The 21,095-nt window shown below is 41.5% G+C and overlaps 1 protein-coding gene across 1 annotated transcript in view; it reads left to right on the top strand.

Annotated features, from left to right (window-relative positions):
- Positions 1 to 90: 90 nt before the first annotated feature.
- LOC106941608 (polycystin-1-like) overlaps positions 91 to 21,095 on the top strand; it is a gene marked incomplete at both ends in the record, with an annotated part of 38,108 nt that continues 17,103 nt past the window's right edge. Inside the window, 16 exons of the mRNA XM_015024684.1 lie at positions 91 to 305; positions 2,694 to 2,815; positions 3,521 to 3,665; positions 4,799 to 5,058; positions 5,147 to 5,497; positions 6,272 to 6,754; positions 6,842 to 6,973; positions 7,782 to 7,957; positions 8,525 to 8,655; positions 9,582 to 12,193; positions 13,804 to 13,998; positions 14,101 to 14,400; positions 16,015 to 16,454; positions 16,766 to 16,916; positions 18,950 to 19,099; positions 19,759 to 19,899. Coding sequence (XP_014880170.1) covers positions 91 to 305; positions 2,694 to 2,815; positions 3,521 to 3,665; positions 4,799 to 5,058; positions 5,147 to 5,497; positions 6,272 to 6,754; positions 6,842 to 6,973; positions 7,782 to 7,957; positions 8,525 to 8,655; positions 9,582 to 12,193; positions 13,804 to 13,998; positions 14,101 to 14,400; positions 16,015 to 16,454; positions 16,766 to 16,916; positions 18,950 to 19,099; positions 19,759 to 19,899 — 6,004 coding nt within the window. The remainder of the gene's footprint in view (positions 306 to 2,693; positions 2,816 to 3,520; positions 3,666 to 4,798; positions 5,059 to 5,146; positions 5,498 to 6,271; positions 6,755 to 6,841; positions 6,974 to 7,781; positions 7,958 to 8,524; positions 8,656 to 9,581; positions 12,194 to 13,803; positions 13,999 to 14,100; positions 14,401 to 16,014; positions 16,455 to 16,765; positions 16,917 to 18,949; positions 19,100 to 19,758; positions 19,900 to 21,095) is intronic.

Here is a 21,095-nt window from a genome sequence, read left to right as displayed (position 1 = left end):
TTTTTTTTTGACTCGTTTTATTGTAATTTTCCTATGCACATGATTTTCTTTTTTGACTTCTTGAAAATGTTCTGGTAATTTTTGCACCAGGGAGCGAGGCGTGTGGCTGGGCTTGAGCGACGTCGACTCTCCGGGGAAACTGCTCTGGGTGAACGGATCTGAGGCTCAGGACGGGGAGGAGGGCCAGCAGCCGCGCTCGTCCATCTCCGGCGGAAACGTGTGCGTGTCCTTTGATCAGAGCGGTCAGACCAGCTCTCACCTCTGCGACTCCAAGAGGGCTTATGTTTGCCAATACAACCCCCACGGTACGCTCACACACACACGCACACACACACACACACCCTCTGATCATATGCAAAAAGGCGCATTCAATACAAATGCAAATTTCACCTCGAGCACCAAACAGCAAGGTTGATTATATGAATTTTCCACATCTTTAGGTTGTGCAGGCGCCTTCAGTATCACAGCTAATCAATCTAAGTGTAGGTCAGCCTTTCTTAAAGCTCCTCTCATAATTGGAGCACAAATTGTATAGATTGGTCCTTGTGTGAGAGCTTTGATTTCCGCCACTTTCAACATAATAAGTGTCATCATGTTTTCCTTGGACTCTAAGGCAGCCTGAAGTTACCCGAATCAGATTTTTTTATTTTTTGCCGTTGTCTGACCTCCATCTGATCTTTCCAGATCTTCTCAGGTCTCATTTTTAGAAATGGAACCCAGACAACTTGGACATGTGGTCCTAAATCTGATATGAATCTGATGTTTCCAGATGTGACCGTTGATACTCAACAAACGTCCTGGTACAGTTCTGAAGCGGGAAGATAAATAACAACAATGGCCGACAATAACACGCATTAAGTTGTTACTGTACTGGCTCCAGTTGGACAACAACTTCAAAAACAGCTCCACCTTTATTACCCACGTGCGCTAACGCTGTTTGCACACTCGCTACGAGCGGCGTTAATGCATCAAGTTGAAGCACCCGAAAACTGAAAATAAATTTCACTCTGCTGGAAGTGACAAGACTATTGCTGTTGTCATTTCTGGCTCTATTGTAGCAATAAATGAGAAAAATGTTGCACTTAAAATAAATGTAATATTAAATCTTCAACATGTGGGCATTTAGCAAAATGTGAAAGGGCTTTTAAAATGTTTCCTACGAAATGAGCTCGTTGCAAAACCATTAAATGGAGAGCACACTTGATTGCTTCCCAAGTGCCAAGTGCAAAATGTTTACTTAATCTGAATGCTAAGTGTGCCACATAATGTGAATGAGTCACCGAAAACAAAGAAGACTTTAAACTGAAAAAGTTTCACTCTGACTGGTATTTCCTCAAAGTATTTCAAATACAGTAGGATAGAAATCAGGACGTGTACAGCATGATAGTTGTGTTATGCTTTAGGTGGATGTATGAGTGTGTGACTAGCAGCTGATTTCACTGGTTATCTGTCTTTCACGGTGCGTCATTTGTTTTCAGCAGTTCGTCTTTCTTCGTGTCACTCTTCAGGAAATAAATGATTCAAGTCTTGTGTTTTTTTTTTTTTTCATTCGTGTTTTTTCTTGTTTTTTGTCTCTGTGACTTTCTAATAACAAACGTTTGTTTCTGATTTCTTTTAAGCCGGCCTCTCTTTAGTGACGAATTTGAATTTGGCAATTTGAGCATAAAATCCCTAATTATTATGATGAGGTTTGTAAGGGAAAAAAGATTTAGATGATTGGCAAAACTAACTAAGAACAATTGCTCAGAGTATCTGATTGGACTTGCTTGTCCAGGAAACCAGTGTGACTGAGCTTTACTGGTGAAGCTGGTGTGCTTCCAAGCTTGCAGCAATTAAAATTAAATTATGCTCAGGCTCAAACGCTGCTGCTGTCATAATTCAGCAGTGTCCAAAATGCTCTATAATTGTGCATCTCTATAGCAAATCTAACTGGTTAGTAAAATAGAGCAACTACTGCGCTGTACTGTACTGCATTGTTTTCATTTCTCTAACAGACAATGCTTCATATTTCCACCGATATTTTTAATTAAGTAAACCACTTTGCTAAAATTTTGGGATCACATTACTTTCAGTATATTTAGTAACTGAAGATGCAAGTGTATTTCGGTAAATTAGAATATAATCGATTTTTATTTTACTAATTATATTCAAAATGTGAATCTTGTGTTTTATGTCTATTACGTACAGAGTAGTAGATTTCAAGTACTAAACTACATCAGTGCAGCTGGTGTGGAGGCAATCAGTCTGTGGCTCTGCTGAGATGTTAGGGCGGCCCGGCTTTAATGGGGCTTTAATAGGTTCTGGAGTAACTTTAGCACAAAGAATGTAACAGTTGTGGCCCGATGTCCTGGATTCGTCTTCGTGTGGTGGATCTGGAAGCACTGCCTCCAGCTGCTCTCCGTGCCTCGTAAATTTCTCTCAAACCTCTTGAAACCTCTGTGGTTTCTCTTGCTGTTTGAGCTCATTTTTCTACTGTACTTTTTTCTTCCACTCAACTTTTTTTGATTAATATGCTTGGACACAGCACTCTGAACAACCAGCTTCTCTAGCAATGACTTTTTTGAAGCTTATCCTTATGTTAGAGAGTTTTAATAAAAGTAAACACATGAAATCACTCTGTGTAATGAATCTAAATGGTATTAAATAACTCTTTATTCTGTTTTTTTTTTGTTGTTGTTTTTTTCCTGTTTCAGTGCGCGTTCCAGATGCCGGAGTGTACCTGCTGGGAATGGCCGTCTTTCCCTCCGACCATCCGTTATTCCATTTACCAGCCACTCTGCTCTCTGCTCCACAGTCTCTGAGCAGCGTCATAGAGGTAAAGAGGGATGTCTGTTTATTTAGACGTTATTATTTTAAAGCTTATTCAAGCCCCCTAGGTGACATGGAGATTTTTTTCTTTTTGCAATACTTCTTTTTGCTTTCCCTCGCCAAAAGAAGTCTATTTTGTTTACAGTCACAATGAAAACAAATGCTGATTTAAAATTGCGCTTAGCCAATGTGCACGTTTAAAGATGTTCAGTGAAAACATGTTTGTACATTCTTAACTTTTTTTGTGCAGAAACTGGTTGAAAATCAATTTATTAACTGTGTTCTTGTTGGTTTGTGAAAAGTTGAGACGGGGCTGCACATGAAAACAGCCCTTTATAAATCATTCAGACTACTAACATGGAAAAGGCCCCTTGAAAATAATTCAAAAACAGCCCAAATATTTTCTCTTTCTCTCCTTCTTATGGCCGGTTTTTGTTCATGTCTTAGAAGGGATGGAAAGCCATTGCTTGACTTGTTTTGCTTTTACATTTTGCGCATAAGTTTGCTGAAAGAAAATGATATAAAACTTCAGATTATCTCACCAGCAAGATATTAACATACATACAAAACCCTTCCAAAAACCCTGTATTATAGCAGAAAGGCTTTCGGTTTTCAAGTTGTTGGATGACCTGACTAGTACATAATTGTGAGGTAAAATAAACTGTAAGTCTACTTTATTTATATAGTTTTTTTCCCCCCCCCCCGCTCTCAGATGCTGATGTTTCCTGTGATGAGCTTTGTTCAGGCTGGCCGTCTGTCGTCTTTGGAGATCATCGTCCAGGAGCAAAGCTCTACAGTCCACATCAGATTCCAGACCTACAGACCCAAATGTCCCGGCCAGCACCTGCTGCTGCCCAGTGAGTCAGCCACAGAAACACAGTCATGTACTCTGGACATGTAAAAGACCTGCAGAGTTTACCAGCAGGGGTTAAAAATCACACACACACACACACACACATAGACCACCTGAGCCCACACCTCCAATTACACACATATTCTCTTACACTGACCCCCCTGTCTGAAGACATTACGGTAAATGACAGGGAAAGTGTGTGAATGGAGGCAAATGGTCAAACCGGAGAGGAAAATGAGAGATCAAATAAACAAGATCCTCTCCTTTGTGAGGCCTTCAGTCTTTAACAATCGCCACACTTACAACAATATTCATGCAGAGCTGCACGCAGTGACAAATTTCAAATCTCTAGTTTTTGACTCCGAAGTAAATTTATAACAACAAATAAATTAAAATAAACGTTTAATGTGTTTTTCCTAATCTTTCTGACTTGTTTAAAACAAAGACAAAATAATTTGGAGTTCACATTTTAAACTTCCTTCAGAGTATTATCTTAACAACTTGCACTTTCAGCTCATTTAGCATATTTATCATTACCAAGAGATGCCACCATGTGTTTTTCCTTGAGAGTGTAGACCAATTCCTCTGACTCTGATTTTTCCAAACATTTGCAAACATTTTCCAAATCCAAAATTTTCAATAATAAAACAGTAAGTCATTTAGGCTTCCTGGAAGATTGGTTGAGAAACGACCAAAGCTACGAAGTGAAATGATCGGCATCCACTGAGGTCTGGCTCTCAGTGCTGGAAACCTAGTTGAACAGCTGGTATGCTGTTTTTAAATAGTTCCTTACAGCTTTTGTCCCTCCACTAAGTTCACTTCTAAACCCCTACTGGTAATGGTTCATTTTGAGTCTTTCTCCCATAGTAACAACTTCTACAGGGAAGATTGTTGTTAATGTGTTGTTCATGTTCTCTGATCAGAAAAAAAATATTTATTTTTAAGTTTCTGAATTCAATTCCATTCAAATAGAAAACAGTGCAATTAAAACAGAGACACACTGATCAGAGATTTGGGACAGATTTCTGATTTTTCCAAACTTTTGACCTTCTAAGTCTGATTTTAGATGATAAAATAAATGTGAGATGGTATTTGTGTGTTCCCTGGAGAATGATCAAAATGAATGTTCTGTCTCAGGTTGCGGCGGTCCGGCTTGTTCTCCGGTGGCGGTTTGTGTCCCCAGTCAAACACTGATCAAAGATTCGCCATCGTGCCCCCCGGCACAGCAGTGGTGTCCCTTCCAGGGTCGTTGCCTGGTTCTGTCCCAGCCATGCCACCCGTCCTCCTGTACTAACTGCACTCGGGGTCACCACCTGCCACCAGGAACGTCGAGGCCTCAGTACACCTTAAAGAATGAAATTGTCTTCACTCTCTCATCAGGACCAGCGCGTGTATTGGTGAGAGGAGGAGTTTTGGGGGGGTTTTTGCCATCAAGATCAGTTCGTCTTTCTGCTCTCTGTAACTTTGTTGTCTTGGATTATGCAGCAGATACAAGACCAGCTGGAGGACATCCTGGTCTCACCCGGCGACGTAATCGCTCTGCAGCACGACGGCGGCCCATCAGCTCTTCTTCATTGTCAGTCGTCTCAGCAGTCGCCGTGGCGACAGCCGGTCCTAGCCCTGAACTTGTCCGAGTGGTTCTGGATGAACGACACCAGACAGTCAGCAGATCTCCCAGATCTGAATGTGGAGAATTTTATAAGGAATGGTGAGGGCGGCTGGCTGGAGGAGGAAAGCTGCTGCATCAGAGTGCTGTACGTGGGACAGAACAGGACCCAGCTGCAGGGAGCCCAGCTGTCTGCTGGTTTACCCCAGCCTGGACTCTACAGCCTGCTGGTAAGTCATCAATTCTCATGCCATTTCCCAGCATGCATCTGACAGATGATGCATGCAAAAGAGAGGCCACTTAGGAACTCTTGGCCTGAAGGGAAAAGCCTTTTGTGCATGAATTTGTAGTTTTTATTGCTGTAGAGCTCAATCTTTAAGTAAATAATAGTGTTGTTGTTAGTGCTGTTTAAAGTGGTATTATTTTCTAATAAAAATAAATGGTTTTTTTTTGTTTGTTTTTACATTTTTATTAAAACTGTCACTATGTCCTGACATTATAAGACAGATAATCTGTGAAAAGGTCCAAGTCCTGCTTATGCTACTATTGCCGTCTGCTGAAATGCTATGCTCCTGGGCAAAAACAACTAATCAGAGAAAGATCTTAGCGCTGTCAATCAACCTCGTGTATTTGCTGCTCATTGAGCTAATGGTGGAGAAACAATCTGTTTCAGGAAAAATCTTGAAAAAAATGCCTGAGCATTAATGGCAGGTTCTGCTGACGAGGAGAAGCTTTGGCGCAGCAGAGAGAAAGAGGAATGGATGTGAGCAGAGCGTAAACACAAGCATGATTGACAGCGCTCACACCCTCCTCCTGGTTCAGATTGATTGTTTCTGACCAAGTGGTTTAGTTCTGTAATTAGCACAGGGGAAAGGCAGAGGAGTTACATTTTTTTCACAGATTTTCACCACATTGTGACAGTTTTAACAGATATGTAAAAAAAAATAAAAATAAAACATATTGGAGGTTTGAGCCACAATAAATGAGCCAAACTTTGCCGACAGGTTTCCACCACTGAACCATCATACCCATCTTCAGCATCCTGTCCGCTCAGAGTCGTACCTCCCCTCGGTTTGACGATCCTCCACCCTCCTCTGAACAACGGCACGGTCTACATGCAGCCCAACGACACCAGGCTGGTACTCAGCGTGCAGTCCCCCTACGAGACGAGGGTATCGCGACGAGGCAGCAGTGTCTCTGTGGCCTTCCAGTCGAAATGCCCTGCTGAGGTTTTGTCCAGCCCGGCTGTCTGTGATACCGGGTGGAAGTCGGGTTCAGCAGCCGAAGCCTGTGAACCCGTCTTGTATGCGGTGCTAGATCTGAGTTTGGGAGAAGAGGAACAGAGAGGCCAAGTGCAGGTGGAGCTGGAGGCGCATAATAATGTGACGGAAGCCACCCTGCCTTTGGTCGTCCACTTGGAAGACCCACTCGAAGGGCTAGTGGTGCAGCCAGACCCAGAACACAGGGTCCTGATGGAGTCCGTTGTGGTATGTTTATGTTTTTTTTTTTTGGCCAACTTTGGTGCTGTTTGTACCGTATGCAGTTAACATTAGTGTCGTCTGTCTGTGTTTTAGAGCTACACTGCGTCGGTGCTTAAAGGTTCTAATCCCACATTCAAGTGGACTGTGGATGATAAGCCCTACTTCACTTACTTCAACAGTGTTCTCAACGTGATCTACCAGAACGCTGCCATCTACAAGCTCACAGTATGTTTTGGTCGCAATTAATAATCAGCTTCTGTTACAGTGACTATGCTGAAAAGTTTAGTTTTTTTTTTCCCTCTGTAAAAGTCAATGACTCAAGACAATTAGCTGAGCAAACTTGGATGGATAACTTTTTCCAAATGACAATAAATGATCAGTAAATGTTAGCTTACTGTCATGCTTGAAAATTACATTTACCTGTTTGTTTTACCATAGTCTCAAGGGTGTTTGGGCATCCTTTAAAAAATCTCAAGGTCTAAAATGTCTTGAATTCATTTAAAAAAGATAAGTCAAACATGTTTCTCACAGGTCTTGTAGAGACATGAGTATTTAATGTTGCTTTTTTTTTTCTGTCAGGCAAAAATTTGAGTCGCACGCAGCTGCAGCTGCCGATAGCTAGCCGCTAGCATGTCCATGGTAGCTTATTTGTGTCTATCTTGGATAAGTGCAAATCTATTGCCAGTTGGCTGGACAACATTCATTTTTGCCTCTGGCTGACTTCTGTTGCCAAAACATATGAGGAGAGATGCAAAAAAACTTTTAAGCTAGGCTAAAGCTGAAGAGAGCCAAATGAGAAGGCTAAGAAAGCGGGCCTTTCAGTTTTGGCTGTGCTTGATTTTAATGCAGCAGGTTCCCCCAACCATCCATGATATTTACAGTCTTAAATGTAACTCAAGGCAGCATAAAAACCGTTTTAAAAAGTCTTACACTTGACTTGTGGAAGTCTGCCGATATCCTGATCTTGTAAATCTTAAAGTTGGACATGGCTCCAGACTACAAACTCCTATGAACTGTCCTGCATCTCTTCCAGGTGACGGCCTCAAACCATGTCAGCACACTGACGAAGCACTTCAACATAACTGTGGATCGACTGCAGCCGATGGCCAACCTCACAGTCAAGGGGGTGCCGGATGTGGTTCCTCAGGGGTCCAATCAGACACTCACCACCTCTGTGCTCGTGGACATGTCGGTGCCAGCCACATTCCGGTACGAATCATTGGAGAAGGGTCAGAGGGTCACTGAATTAGTAATCCACAGCTTTTCAGATATATACCCGGTGATATTCTGTTTATCTTTCACTGCTTATGAAGTAATAAAGCTGTCCATCTTCTCAATCTGTCTCTTTTTCCTTTCATTTCTCAGCTTTGAGCTTCCTGTATGCCATAACAGCACCACAGCAGTCGAAACAGCTTTAAATTTATAACCGTGTGGTCAGGGAAGATTGCTGACAAGAATTTTCCTCTCTGTGCAACTGTTTCCCCAGTACTCCTTTTTTCCCCTTCCTAGCCTTTTTGCTCTTCTCCCTGCCCCCCAATCCCTTATCCACTCCTCTATCTTCTTAGTCTAAAGAGCCTTCAAGTTTTTAGCTTTCCGTTTCTTCTTTTCCAAACCCTCCATTGAACCCTTTTTAAGAAAAGATTCATATTTTCCAGTCCAGCGTGTATATTTTTGTGTACCCAACCCGTCACTCGCATTGTGAAACTTTAGGCATCAAGCGGAGAGAAAAAGTAGATCCTCTCTTGTTGACCTTTCATTGACTCTTTTCTTCTGCAGATGGTCCTTTGGTGACGGTGGATACGAGGAATTTGAGGCAAAGCCTCCATATTCTCCGTCTCTCCTCTGTAAAGACTCCCCTAACCAAGTCCTCTTGAGCAAAAACATCACCTATATCTACTCTCAGCCAGGTACGGCCTCCTTCCTGAACCTGTCAGATAAATTAGCACAGCTTGAGCTGAAGGATTACTTTTAGATAGTGTTTGACCAACATGCTGTGATCAGTTTTTGATGTGAATTGGCTTTACTTTAACTGAAACCTACATGTGTAAAGCAAAACAAAACAAAGGTTTTCATATTTCCATCCCTCTGATGACATCACATATACCATAAAAAACTGAAAAATTATTTTTAGTATATCCATTTGTTTTTTGTTTTCTTATCAATTTGCGTAGTTTTATAAAATTGCTCTTTATAAAATTGTTTACCTTTACAGTAGAACCCATGAGTCCTGGATTGTAAATCCATACATCATTACTGGACGTTTATTGTCAGTGTACATTTTTTGGTGGTAAAGATGAACCAGCAGAAATTGTCCTTCACAGCATTTTACTTAGAGCGGGTCCCTAAGGCCATAAAATGTATTATGATATAACGATTTCATACCAGTCTATTGGCAACTATTGATTAGTTTTTTGTTTAGAAATATCAGAAATACTGCCAAACTGTTGGTGTGACCTTTCCTGTTTTACCTACAATTTACACTTCACACTTTTATTTTTAAGCATTTATGAGGTACTGTGGCGAAACCTTAAGCCGCTGCGGTGCAAGTTACTTTGGTTACCTAGTTGTTGCTAGGAAACCAAAAAAGTGAGTGAGTGAGTCGATGCCACCAAGCTTGCTTAGTTGGCTGTGAGAGGTTGAAAGTCTGAATCCTTTCCTCTGCCTACATCCCCCAGAATGCTGTGCGGTTCTGGATTGGAGCCCATTGAAATTATTGTTGGACATATTTCCTATTAATATCAATATCAATTATCTATTGTGATATATACTGTTATCGACTTATCGTCCAGCCATAATTCAGCTCATTCTCTTGTGTTTCCCTCTTTGTGTACAGGTATCTACACAGCGCAGGTATCCGTATCCAATCGCTATGACAACATCAGCCAGAGCATCAACATGAGTGTTTACAGCATCCTGACTCATGTCGACATACAAACAGAGCGACAGTTCGTGCTTTTGGGCCAGTCGTCCTTCTTTGAGGCCCACCCTCTGCCTTCGCCGTATGGTATTCACTACGATTGGAACTTTGGGGATGGCACCGCCCTCAAAGGTCGCCGGGTGCCACACACCTTCGCACAGAGCGGCAACTTCAACGTCTGTGTGTCAGTGAACAACACCATCAGCTTCACGTCGACCTGTGCAGAGATATTTGTCTACGAGGAGATCGAGGGTCTGACAGCCAAAAGCTCCTCTCCCACAGAGCTCCAAAGCCCCACCAAGGTGTGGGCACAGCTCAGTTCTGGCAACAACATCACATGGATTTTCTCCATGGGGGACGGCACCGACCCTATAATCACATCTCAGCCTAACATATCGCACAACTACGTCAAAGAGGGCAACTACACGGTGAATGTGACCGCAATGAACGCAGTGAGCTTTGGCTGGATGCCCCTCTCCGTTCACGTGTACGTCTTCCAAGTCATTAGGATGGAGCCTTCAGGATGTGTCCAGGAGCGGACCAAAGTCAACTTTCAGGCCTGGGTATCCGGCAATGCAACGATTCACCATTACAATTGGAGTTTTGGGGACGGGAGCCCCAATGAGACGGTTCAGGGCAACTCCAGCGTCTCACACACCTACCAGCAGAATGGGAACTACCACCTCTCTCTGCTTCTCTCCAGTGGAGTCAACAAAGCCACCAAGGCTAATTTCTTCAACTGGGTGTGTGTGCAGCCAGCTGTGACTAATGTCAGCATCTTCCCTGAAAAATCACACTACGCAGTTGGAGAAGAAGTACATCTCAAAGTGACTGCTGAGCCAGAGTTCAATTACAGCTACCAGTGGGACTTTGGTAAAGGGGAGGATCCATTTTTCACCCATGGCTCTGGAAATGTAGCAAAGTATAAAAAGTCAGGTCACTATGTGATAACTGTTCATGTTTTCAACAACATCTCTGCCAATAACGCGAGTGTTGCCATTGACGTTCTGGTTCCCATTGGACCGATCTTGATTCGTCACAATGGGACAAAGCACAACAACTTGACACGAGGAGCTCCCTACACTTTCACATCCTCTTCCCTGGCCTCCGATGTTACTTACACGTGGAGTTTTGGAGATGAGCAAGTGCTTACTGGCCAGAGTATCCTCATTACATTCAACATCTCTGGGAAGTACAACATCACACTGAAAGCTGCCAATAGTGTTAGTCAGAATGAGACTTTTCTACTGGTTTCTGTGTTTGCGCCGATTTTAAGACTGAAAGTGAACGCTAGCTTAGTAAATGTCCCCTTGAATGACTCGGTCGACTTTGAGGCCTACAAGGAGGATGGAGACAGTGTAGACTACTCCTGGATTCTGTGTGACCGCTGCACCCCGATCCCAGGGACCAACAAAATGTTCTACACCTTTCGCTCCATTGGCACCTTCAACATCATTGTGATAGCGAAGAATGGCGTGGGAACAGCAAATGCAAGCATCTCCCTGTTTGTCCAACGGAAGCTGGAGGGCCTGCAGATTTTGGCAGAGGACATCAAAGGAGGCGGAAGCGCAGCGCTGGAAAGCTGTTGCTATGCAACAAACAGCGTTCTTCACCTTCAGGCGGGATTGAAGGAGGGCACCAACATGACATTTAGCTGGAACGTTGTCAGAGAGCAGGATACCGTCAGCTCATTCAACACGAGTGGGAAAATGGTGGAGCTGAATTTCTCGAAGCCAGGTCCCTGTAACATCTTTCTAAGAGCGGAGAACCTCCTGGGTCATCTTTTGGTCAACAAAACCATCTACTTTTTTGAACCACCTTCTGGTGTCGACCTAAAGATCAGCAACAACCCAGTTGCCACTGGAGCGTCAACAAACCTGACAGTCGAGGTCATGACAGGTTCAGATCTACAGTATCGGTGGTCTGTGAATGGAAAGAATCAGCCGTCGACCGAGCCCTGGTTGGCCTACACCTTCGATAGTCCAGGTCGAAAAGAAGTTTCAGTGGAGGTGTTCAATAAAGTTAGATCAACGAATAAGTCAAAGACCGTCGACGTCCAAGATATAATTTCTGGCTTAAGCTTCTCAAGATCCGATGACAATAACCGGAATCATGTTGAAACAGGAGTTGGCATCAAATTGGAGGGGGAGGTGAAGACGGGAACTGATGTGAGGTGGACGTGGCTGGTGGAAGGAACTACTAAATCAGAAAGGCAAACTTTTCTCAATTTTTCTGAGCCTAAAACAGTCACCGTTACTCTGAACGCCACCAACGACGTCAGCACTGAGGCCTTTTCAAGGGAGTTCTTTTTTCAGGACAGGATTAAAGTGGAACTGAAAGCGAGTAAGGACTATGCGGCAGTTAACGAAAAGGTGGAGTTCACACCTCTTCTGATAGGGGGTACGAACGTCAGTCTGACCCTCACCTTCAGCCCTGATGCAGAAATCAACCCGGAGCCAAACAAAACCTACACTCACGCCTTCAGCAAGGTGTACACTTACTACGTGAATCTGCAGGGATGCAACAAGGTAATGGAAACATAGATTGGTTTGTTGAAAACATACCTGTTCTCAAATCTTTAGAAAAATCTTTAAGAGCTTGCCTTGGATCTTATCACAGAAGTACCAAACGTATTGCATCATTCCAAGATAGTTTGTTGAGTCTTAAGTAATGCTTACATTGTGATTGTCCCAGAATAGACTTTTTTGTCCTTATTAGATCCAAGTAATTTCAGAGGCATCTAAGCAGTCCAATAATACATTTATTGTAATTTACAAGTCCCACCCATATCCCTGTGGCAAAATCGAACATAACGTTTCATTAACTGTACTTTCCAAACTTCAGTACCTTGATAAAGGTGATAGGTGGGGCTCCTTTATTCCCCACACCTTGCCAGTGAGTTATACAAATTAGGTCTTTCTGTGCATATCAGAAAACTTAAAGCCTTCTTCAACCACCTGATCAGTAGTATTCAGGAACACGTGGGGGAGAGACTAACTCTGTACAGTCTGTGGAAAATCAGGTTCCTCCTGCTGTTAATTAGGATTCTCATTGAAAAGACTTTTACCTGCTGCACCAGCCAATCCAGTCTCTCGTCTTCTGTGAACATCATTGTAAAGAGTGAAAGCGCTGGGATAAGATGAGAACATCTCCAGTTAACATTTTTCCACATTTTACATCATCTACAGTACTTCAGCCAGAGTTGTTCACTTCAAAGTTTGCATTAAGCAAAACTTCATGTAAAAGTAGCATTGGGAAAGTTGAACTTAATGGAGGCGTGAAAAAGAAGAACGACAGGTCTGTTTCAGATAAACTGCATGTGGATTAAGTAAATTGTGGGTTTCTCTTTGTTGTGCGTGACCCTGACTCTCTTTGACGTCGTTTGGTTTCTGTTCTTCTCATAATTTCCACTGACAACACATTCTCACCAATTGATGGCAAACACCTGCTTCCCATCTGATCAACAGCTACAAGCCTGTTATTTGAAGATACTTTGGATTTATATTTTGTATAGGATTATTTTTGATAATCCAACTTCAGATTCAATTTGAGTGATTTCCTGATTCCAGTAGCTAGGGCTGGTGACGGCTAGTAAAATGTAACTCATCTTTTTTAGAAAGGAGGTCAATCATTGTAATTGATTCATAATTTAACAAAGGACTCGGTTACATTTTCGCATAGTGTCACGTTGGTGTGGAGAGCTTCCCTGTCTCGTCACGTTGAAGGTCTTGCGTACGCTTTGGTTATTTTTGCTGACAGTAATATTTATTGGATGATATGAAAGCAAAACCAGAAATGAGGACATGATCAGATTTAACAGCACCAAACTTTGGTTGTCAGACTTCATGCTTGTGACTATTTGAACATTTTCATTTTCAGCTGTAGGAGGAAATTTCAGTTCAGCTTGTGACGTTTACTCCCTTCCTTTTTGTCTTCTTTCCTTCTGTCCTTGTTTACTTCCTTCTTTTCTTCCTGCTGTTCTTTCTTTCTTTCTTTCTTTCTTTCCTACTGTCCATGTTTGTTTCCTTCCCTCTTCGTATAACCATTAGTTCAAAATGTTGTGAAAGCTGCTCTTGTTTGTGAGTCTAACGGACAATGACTCAAAGTAAAGTATTTCTATTTCTTTTTGACACATCAGGTATCCTGTCATAATTACAAACTTCATATAGAAGTTGTGGAGCCGGTGAGTGGGCTTTCCATCCAGGGAGTCACCAAAGCCATCTCTGTGGGCGAGACAAAGTCGTACACGGCCAACATCGAGAAGGGGGATCCCGTTAGTTTCGTGTGGACGTTTGATCTGAATCAAAAGAAGGACACAGTTGTGGGCAAACAGGTTTGACTCCTCACACTTGAAGCATTCTCAGATTTTAAAATTAGTGTCAGAAACAGCACAGTCAACCCGCCAGAATGTTGACTTTTATCTCAACGACCTCAGGTACACTTCACTGCAGACAAGCCAGGCCTGTTGATCATCTTTCTGAGGGCTGTAAACAACGTGCAAGATCAGAACATCACTGAGTACATACAAGTGCAAAACCGGATGAGCTCCGCCGAGCTGTATGCGGTGCCGCAGGATACTTTTGTCAACAAGACAATCACTTTGATGGCCCATACTACGCCCACGTCCAGCCCAGTGGACTGCCTCTGGGACTTTGGGGACGGTTCTGTGAGAGTTGCCACCAAGACCACCGCCACCACTGTGCGCTACAGTCATCCAGGAAATTATCTGGTCCAAGTATGTACATCTCTATGTTATCTCTCCATCGATCACTGAAATAAGAAAGACAAAAAAAATTTAATAAATTCAAACCCCATAATCCTCTCCACATTTTGTCACCTTACAGCCACAAACATCATTGAATTTTGGGGGATTTTACTGACAAAGTAGGACCGGATTGTGAAGGGGAAGGAAAATGAATCAATGTCATTTATATTGAATTGATTTTTAGGTTTTGTACATCACAAATTAACTTGAGTAGAGAAACTGCAACATCACCAGGAGGAAAAGAATAAAATCTTTGCAAAGTTAGATAATTACACAAAATCAGGTTTGATAATTCAGTCAGTCACCAACATAGTTTTCAAAAGCTATGCCTTGCGACTTCAATCTAAAGAATATTCATTCGATTATGAAAACAGTGTCAAATCAACCCACTCATTTATCTTTGAAGTTTCCTTCTTAAACCATTTTTGAGTTGTGGTTTAACTCAAAATTGGCTATTTATTATTTGCTTAAACAAATAGCACTCTAAGTAGAAATTTATCTTTATCTAGAAATTTTGTAATCCTGGTCCATCCAAGCTACCCATAGATAGAACCACAAATTGAATTTTCCTTTTGAAGACTGCCTCCAGGACTTTGTGTATTTCTCTCCGAAATGAAACCACATGAGCTCAATCCCAAAAAATGTGAAAGTGATTTGCTCATGTAGATCCACAGAGTCTCCAACAAGTTGGCCCGACATGATTATTTAGTCTTTTGGGCCAGTGTGCAAAAGTAGCGGATCATATTCTTCCAGCTGAATTCCCTCCAGCAGGGGGCGCCTGTTGTGCTCCACTGTCTACACAGATTCCATGTACTTGACGTCACATTGCCCTTTGTTTCCATTTTGCTTTTATATGCACTGTTTTAGTTAACTGTAAAATTTGCAGTGATTACCAAATATAGCTTAGAGATGTAGCATAGAAATTGTATGTTCTTATACGCATTTTTGACAATATCAAAAGTGTCTTCACTGATATTAGAAACTTTTTGCTTATTTTTTTCTTCCCCAAAACGTTTCCGATTTGTAAGCATCTAAACTGGGGATAAATTTGGATTACAAATTTATCCCCAGAGTCCTGGGATCTTGTCACTTTGTCCTCTTTCAACAAAGTCCAGTATGTCGTGAGACCTTTTTTTGACCATGACGTGAATGTTGAATCTGTTTTACCAGGTAGGAACTCTAAGTTGCTAATAACGCATTCAGATGGAAACGTTTGCCTGTTCTGTCAGCTCCTGCTCAAATTGGAAACGGTCCAAACAGAGTCCGCTGTGGGATTCAAAATACACCTCATGTTGTTCTGTTTTAAAATAAAAACAAAGCATGACGGAGCAGAATCAACTTCTCATTTAAAAAGTTACTGGAAAGACAATCGGCCCTCTTGGAGAGAAAACTAAGGTTTTTAACAACCACTTATTGATTAATCATAGGATCAGTTAACGTTACATTAACTCATTAATCGATAACTTGCATCCCTAACGTCAACATTTGAATATTTTTTCAAGGTCCTTTTAGAAAGTCATTGATTTCACGGCTACTGAATGGTAAAAACCTTACATCCTGTCATGCCTGCCTGTCCCCTGCCAGGTGAACTGCAGCAACCTGGTGAGCTTGGTTTTGGCCGAGGTGGAGGTAAACATCAGAGTACTGGAGTGCGAGGAGCCAGAAGTGCAGATCTCTCAGTCCCGCCTGGTGGTCTGGCGCTCCCAGCCCATTTCAGTGGAAGCCAGCATGGACTTGAAGGGCTGCGTGCGCTACGGAGTTCAGTACCTCTGGCAGGTGTTCTCCAAGTTGACCTGCGAAGACAAATTAATGAAAGAGAGACCTTTACCTCCCGCGCCGGAGTCTCGGTTTCCTCCCAGCCGAGCCGTCCGCCTGCCTGTGGAGGTGGATGTGCGGCGGCTACAGCTGCAGCTGCCAAAGATGGCTTTGGCAGCAGGGAACTACTGCTTAGTGTTCTCTCTGTCGTACGAAGGCGTGCCGCTACGGAAAGCTGCCTGTCTGCAGCTCAGTATAATGACTGCTAAGTGAGTACAAAATCACACGATTCAAGTTTGTGCTTTTTCGGTTCTTACAGAGAACAAAATCTGCATGAAAGAGAGACGAGCTTGGCTCTGTGGCTTGATGATGCTCTTTTGGCTTTCTTGATCGCAGGACACTTTAAAAGTGAATACCTAAAACACACATATAGCAAATTAACTTAAATTCCTTACCAAACCACATCCATGCAATACACATATTCATCTGTTGAAATTAACAATTTCCCATCACTCCTGCAGCAACACGTTTGCAGCTTGTCCGCTGGTTTACTGACATTTTAATTCATCTTTCTTATCAGGTTGAAGCCCATTATTGAAGGAGGAACCCGCCGGGTGTGGTCCAGGACACGGGACCTGCAGCTCAGTGCAGAGCAATCCTACGACCCCAACATGGACCTAGACAACCAGTCTCTGCTGCGTTACCTCTGGGAGTGTGAAAGCACCTCTAAGGTATCTTACCGACACGTCTGACGTGCTGGAAGAGTGCTAATTAACCAACAGAGCGAAAGCTATGAGCAAGAGTTTTTGGTCTAGTTCAAGTGCAAATATCTTAGTACATTTGAAATGAGACAAAACGAGCTTACAGGTAACTTTTCGACAAGATATAGAAGCTTGTTTTAAATGGTTCCACTGGCAGATGATTTCACTTATAACAAGATATTTTTTTTATGTTATATGTTAAATAATCTGCCAGTGAAACTAGTTTTTTTTTATCAATATTAAGGAATTATTGGCTTAAAACAAGCTCATATATCTCACTGAAAAGTTACCTTTAAGTTAGATCTGTCTTAATTCAAGTGTACTAAGATATTATAAACTAAACCAAAAACACTTGGTAAGATTTTGTTTGTTTTCTTTCATCCATCTCTTCTGCTGCCCGTTGTTCACCTGGCAAATGCTTTCCTTTCGTACATTCATCTTATTTTTTAGTTGTGTGAAACACCAAAGTTTCACACAACTAAAGAGAATAAATTCATGAGACTTCAGATTGTTTAACTTGTAGCGACATCATGTGGTCAACATACACACATTTTTGTAAATTACTTGATTTAGCTCTGAAAAAAGGTGAACCTCCAATAATTAGACTTCACTTAAACATCTTTTGTAACTGCAACAGGCAGCATTTTGACCAATCAAAACTAAAGTACTAAAATTACAAAAATCCTCTAAAGTTTTAAAAGGTATTCTTTTCTTTTTTTTAAAAAAAAATCAGCATAAAAATGTGTTGACCTTGGTGACAAAGTTGAGTAATTATGTACATTTGTTGCATCTCGGTAGAAGTGTCCAGGTCCGGACTGCAACGTAAGTTTCGTTGGAAAATAATCATTAAATAAACTAAACTATTCCTTTCAGCTTTAGACTTAAAATGAATTTCTTAAATAATGTTAAAGCTGTATCCAGTTCTTAATTACATTTTGATAATGAAATGGCATGACAAAAACGTTTCATATCGTTCTCAGTCAAAGGAAAATTCTTTATAAACATTTACGGAAATCTTCCTCTAATCATTTCCACTGGTATTTTGATTATTTAACTTTAGTGATGAACTTCAAGTATAAGAGTATATTCCTCAGTGTGACTGCTATTAATTGAAAATCTGTTACATTAAAACACAGTTAATATTTCACAGTATAAACGGGAGCTTTGCACATGTAAAAGGTGAGTTGAATTAATGCACAGTAAATTTATTCTGGCATCTCTCTGTGCTTTGAATCTTTAACTTAAGCCACAGAAACAACAGACTTGAATTGTCAAACAAGTTAAACTTTTATTTAACTTTAGCTTCTAAGAATGAAGAATAACAAAGCAGAGCTGTGACGTGCGGCAAAGCGTGTCTCCGGTAAGCTGCTCCCTGCAAAGCAGCATTGACGTCAAACGGAGAAAATATCTGTCAGCGCATCTCTTAAATGTCCACTGTTGAAGGGGTTTGTGTTGATTTTGTGTTTTTTACATTCACTGCTGCCCTGCCAGAGGTTGCCGTGACGCATTAGGCTTCAGCAGCAGAAAATGAGAAGGGTGGGTCCAGCAGAGTGGAGCTACGTGTCCATCACGTAGCTACTGTGTCTCATTTTTAGATGTTGTGAAAACTTAACGGGTCAAGTGTTCAATCAGTTTTACACCAGTGAATGTGCTTTCTTGTAGAGTTGTGAATTTGTGCGCGCTGCTCTCTGGATCAGGCATTTAAAGGGTTACATAACTGTTTAGAGATAAAACTCAGCATTCCTCAGCCCGTGCTTTTGCTCCCCACCCCTGACAATTACACAGTCCACATCAACAGTATCGCGCACATTCGCACGCAGGCGCAAACACACCCCAGGCGCGGCTCAGGGAGTTTCAGTACATCAAGTCAAACCGTTATTTCTCAATCCATAATTCTGCCTCTTCTCTCGCCTTGTCTGTACTCTTGGAGAGTGTTACCTTATCCCAGTCGGAGCTCCTGTTTGTATTGAAACAAACGTAACGAAGCCATCTTCTGCTCCCAGGGTCCGGAGCACTGCTCCAGCCTGCACTTCAGCCTCGGTACGGATCCGGTGTTGGGAGTCTCCGGCTCGGAGCTGGAGGCAGGCGTGGAGTACACCTTCAAACTAACCATCAGCAAAGACGGCATGGCACCAGAGTCCACTACTCAGACTGTGAGTCCGCGCAAAACGTCCCCCACGCCAAGAAGCATCAGTTTTATTTTTATGCTGTGATGAGTGATCAATATATACGGAGGACCAATCCTGCCATATAAAACAATACCTGAGCAAGAAATGTAAAAAAGAAAGATGGAAATAATTATGTTTAGTGAAATCTGTTTGGTTAAAAAAAAAAATCCTAAAGAAGTATAAAAGGAGAAAATATATTGATGTTTAAGAGATAAAAGAAGAGTAAAATTATATGTTTAGGGGTGAAAAACACATTTTAAATGTATTTAGGTGGCAATTAATATGGAAGATAAAAGGGTCTGTGATAAATAAACAAAAAGAAAACTATACCATTCAAGAAAAAAGTGACTGGAAACTGTTGGTCTAAATAAAAAATAAGCATAGAAGCACAGAAATAAATTAGGAAACTTAAAAATTGAAATAGAAACATACATTTAAACCTAATTAATTGATCAATTGCTATGTAAATCTTTTCATTGTTTTGTTGCGTTTAATGACACTCTAATTTATTTCTGACTCATCCATTCCTAATTATGGTACGAGTGGTCCTCCATAAAATATGAACCTTTTTCAACGTAAAAGTAGAAAATCTGTGTTTTGATAAATCAAATTTTCTGACTGCGATCGCTCTGGATTTGAAACAGGTGCTTGTGCAGAGCGGCGACATTCCCATGGTGTATCTGGAGTGTGTGTCCTGTAAGGCCCAGTCCATTTACGAGGTCAGCCAGAACTCGTTTGTCTCCCTTAAAGGAACCTGCACCAACTGCCAGGGCTCTCAACGAGGGGTAAACGCACACACGTCAATTGACGGCACAGTGTTTCCATGTCCTGTCAGAGTGAAGTCAGCGTTTCCAGATCCTTCTCTTCCCTCTTACGTCTTCCCTTTGGATTTTTGTGCAGATGTGTGTATGTGTGTGAGAGGTAAATGAGGTCATTGTAATCCTGAGTGGAGCCGGAGAGGATGTGTTATGTCCAAACTAACACAAGGAAACCATTGGTCGAGTTGCTGGAGGTCAGGCGGTCCAAACCAGCTGGTTGCTGTCGGCTGCACAATAATATGGGTCAATTCTTAAACGCAGCTTTGGTTTCTGTTCTGTAGAGAGAAAAAAACAAAAACAAACTGCATTTGTTGTTGTTGGCATAAGTCTGGATCAGCCTGGATGTAAAACCGATCTGTTTTCTGGTGAACTGTGTGTCTCTCAGGGTTCCTACAAAGTCTTGAAAAGTAATAGAACATGATCGGTGTATTTCCCACCATCGAGTTATGATGGAAGCATAAAATATTAGATTATATTTAGAGTCTTTAGCCCATATATACTCTTAAATGGTGCATCCATCCACTGATGTTTCCAAATGCAGGTGTTTATTCAGCCAACTCTTCAATAACTCGAAACATCTGCAACGTTCTACTCACTGTTCAACAATTTAAAGGGAAAAAAGTTGTAACTTTTACCCATTTTTAATTAATAATAATTATAGTCTTTATTGTCCACAGATGTGGAAATTTGCCTCTGGCTTCACATGGTGGTTAAAAAAAACCCATAAAACACCCACAACACATAATAGGAACAAAACCACAATAACGTCAGAGATTGCTGGGATAAATGAGTTCTTGTAAATGTTCTTGGTTTCTCTTTACAGAGGGAAGCTTAACAAATTCCTTAAACTGTGGCTGACCTAAGTCAGTTCAATTCAATTTTATTCATACAGACCAAATTTACAGCAAATGTCATCTCAAGCAACTTTATTAAAAAAAAAATCTTTTAATTTATTCACTCTTACATACCAGTTGATCCCAGTTATCAAACAGTAATTATCTGTTTAATTAGGCTTTAATTTTTCAAAGTTGTTTGAAAAGTTTCTAATTTCTTGGACAGAGAGAAGGGTGACGATGTGTTTATTGCTTAAATGTTGTTAAACTATTCCTTAAATCTGTAACATGTGAAAGCGTGGCCTTTTATTAATCAGCTTATAAACCACC

The sequence above is a fragment of the Poecilia latipinna genome, unplaced genomic scaffold (genome assembly GCF_001443285.1).
Source record: "Poecilia latipinna isolate Pla-1442-1.1 unplaced genomic scaffold, P_latipinna-1.0 Scaffold3762, whole genome shotgun sequence".
NCBI classification, from domain to species: Eukaryota; Metazoa; Chordata; class Actinopteri; order Cyprinodontiformes; family Poeciliidae; genus Poecilia; species Poecilia latipinna.
Note: the sequence above shows the minus strand (reverse complement) of the source record. Positions and strands in the feature narration are given on the sequence as shown.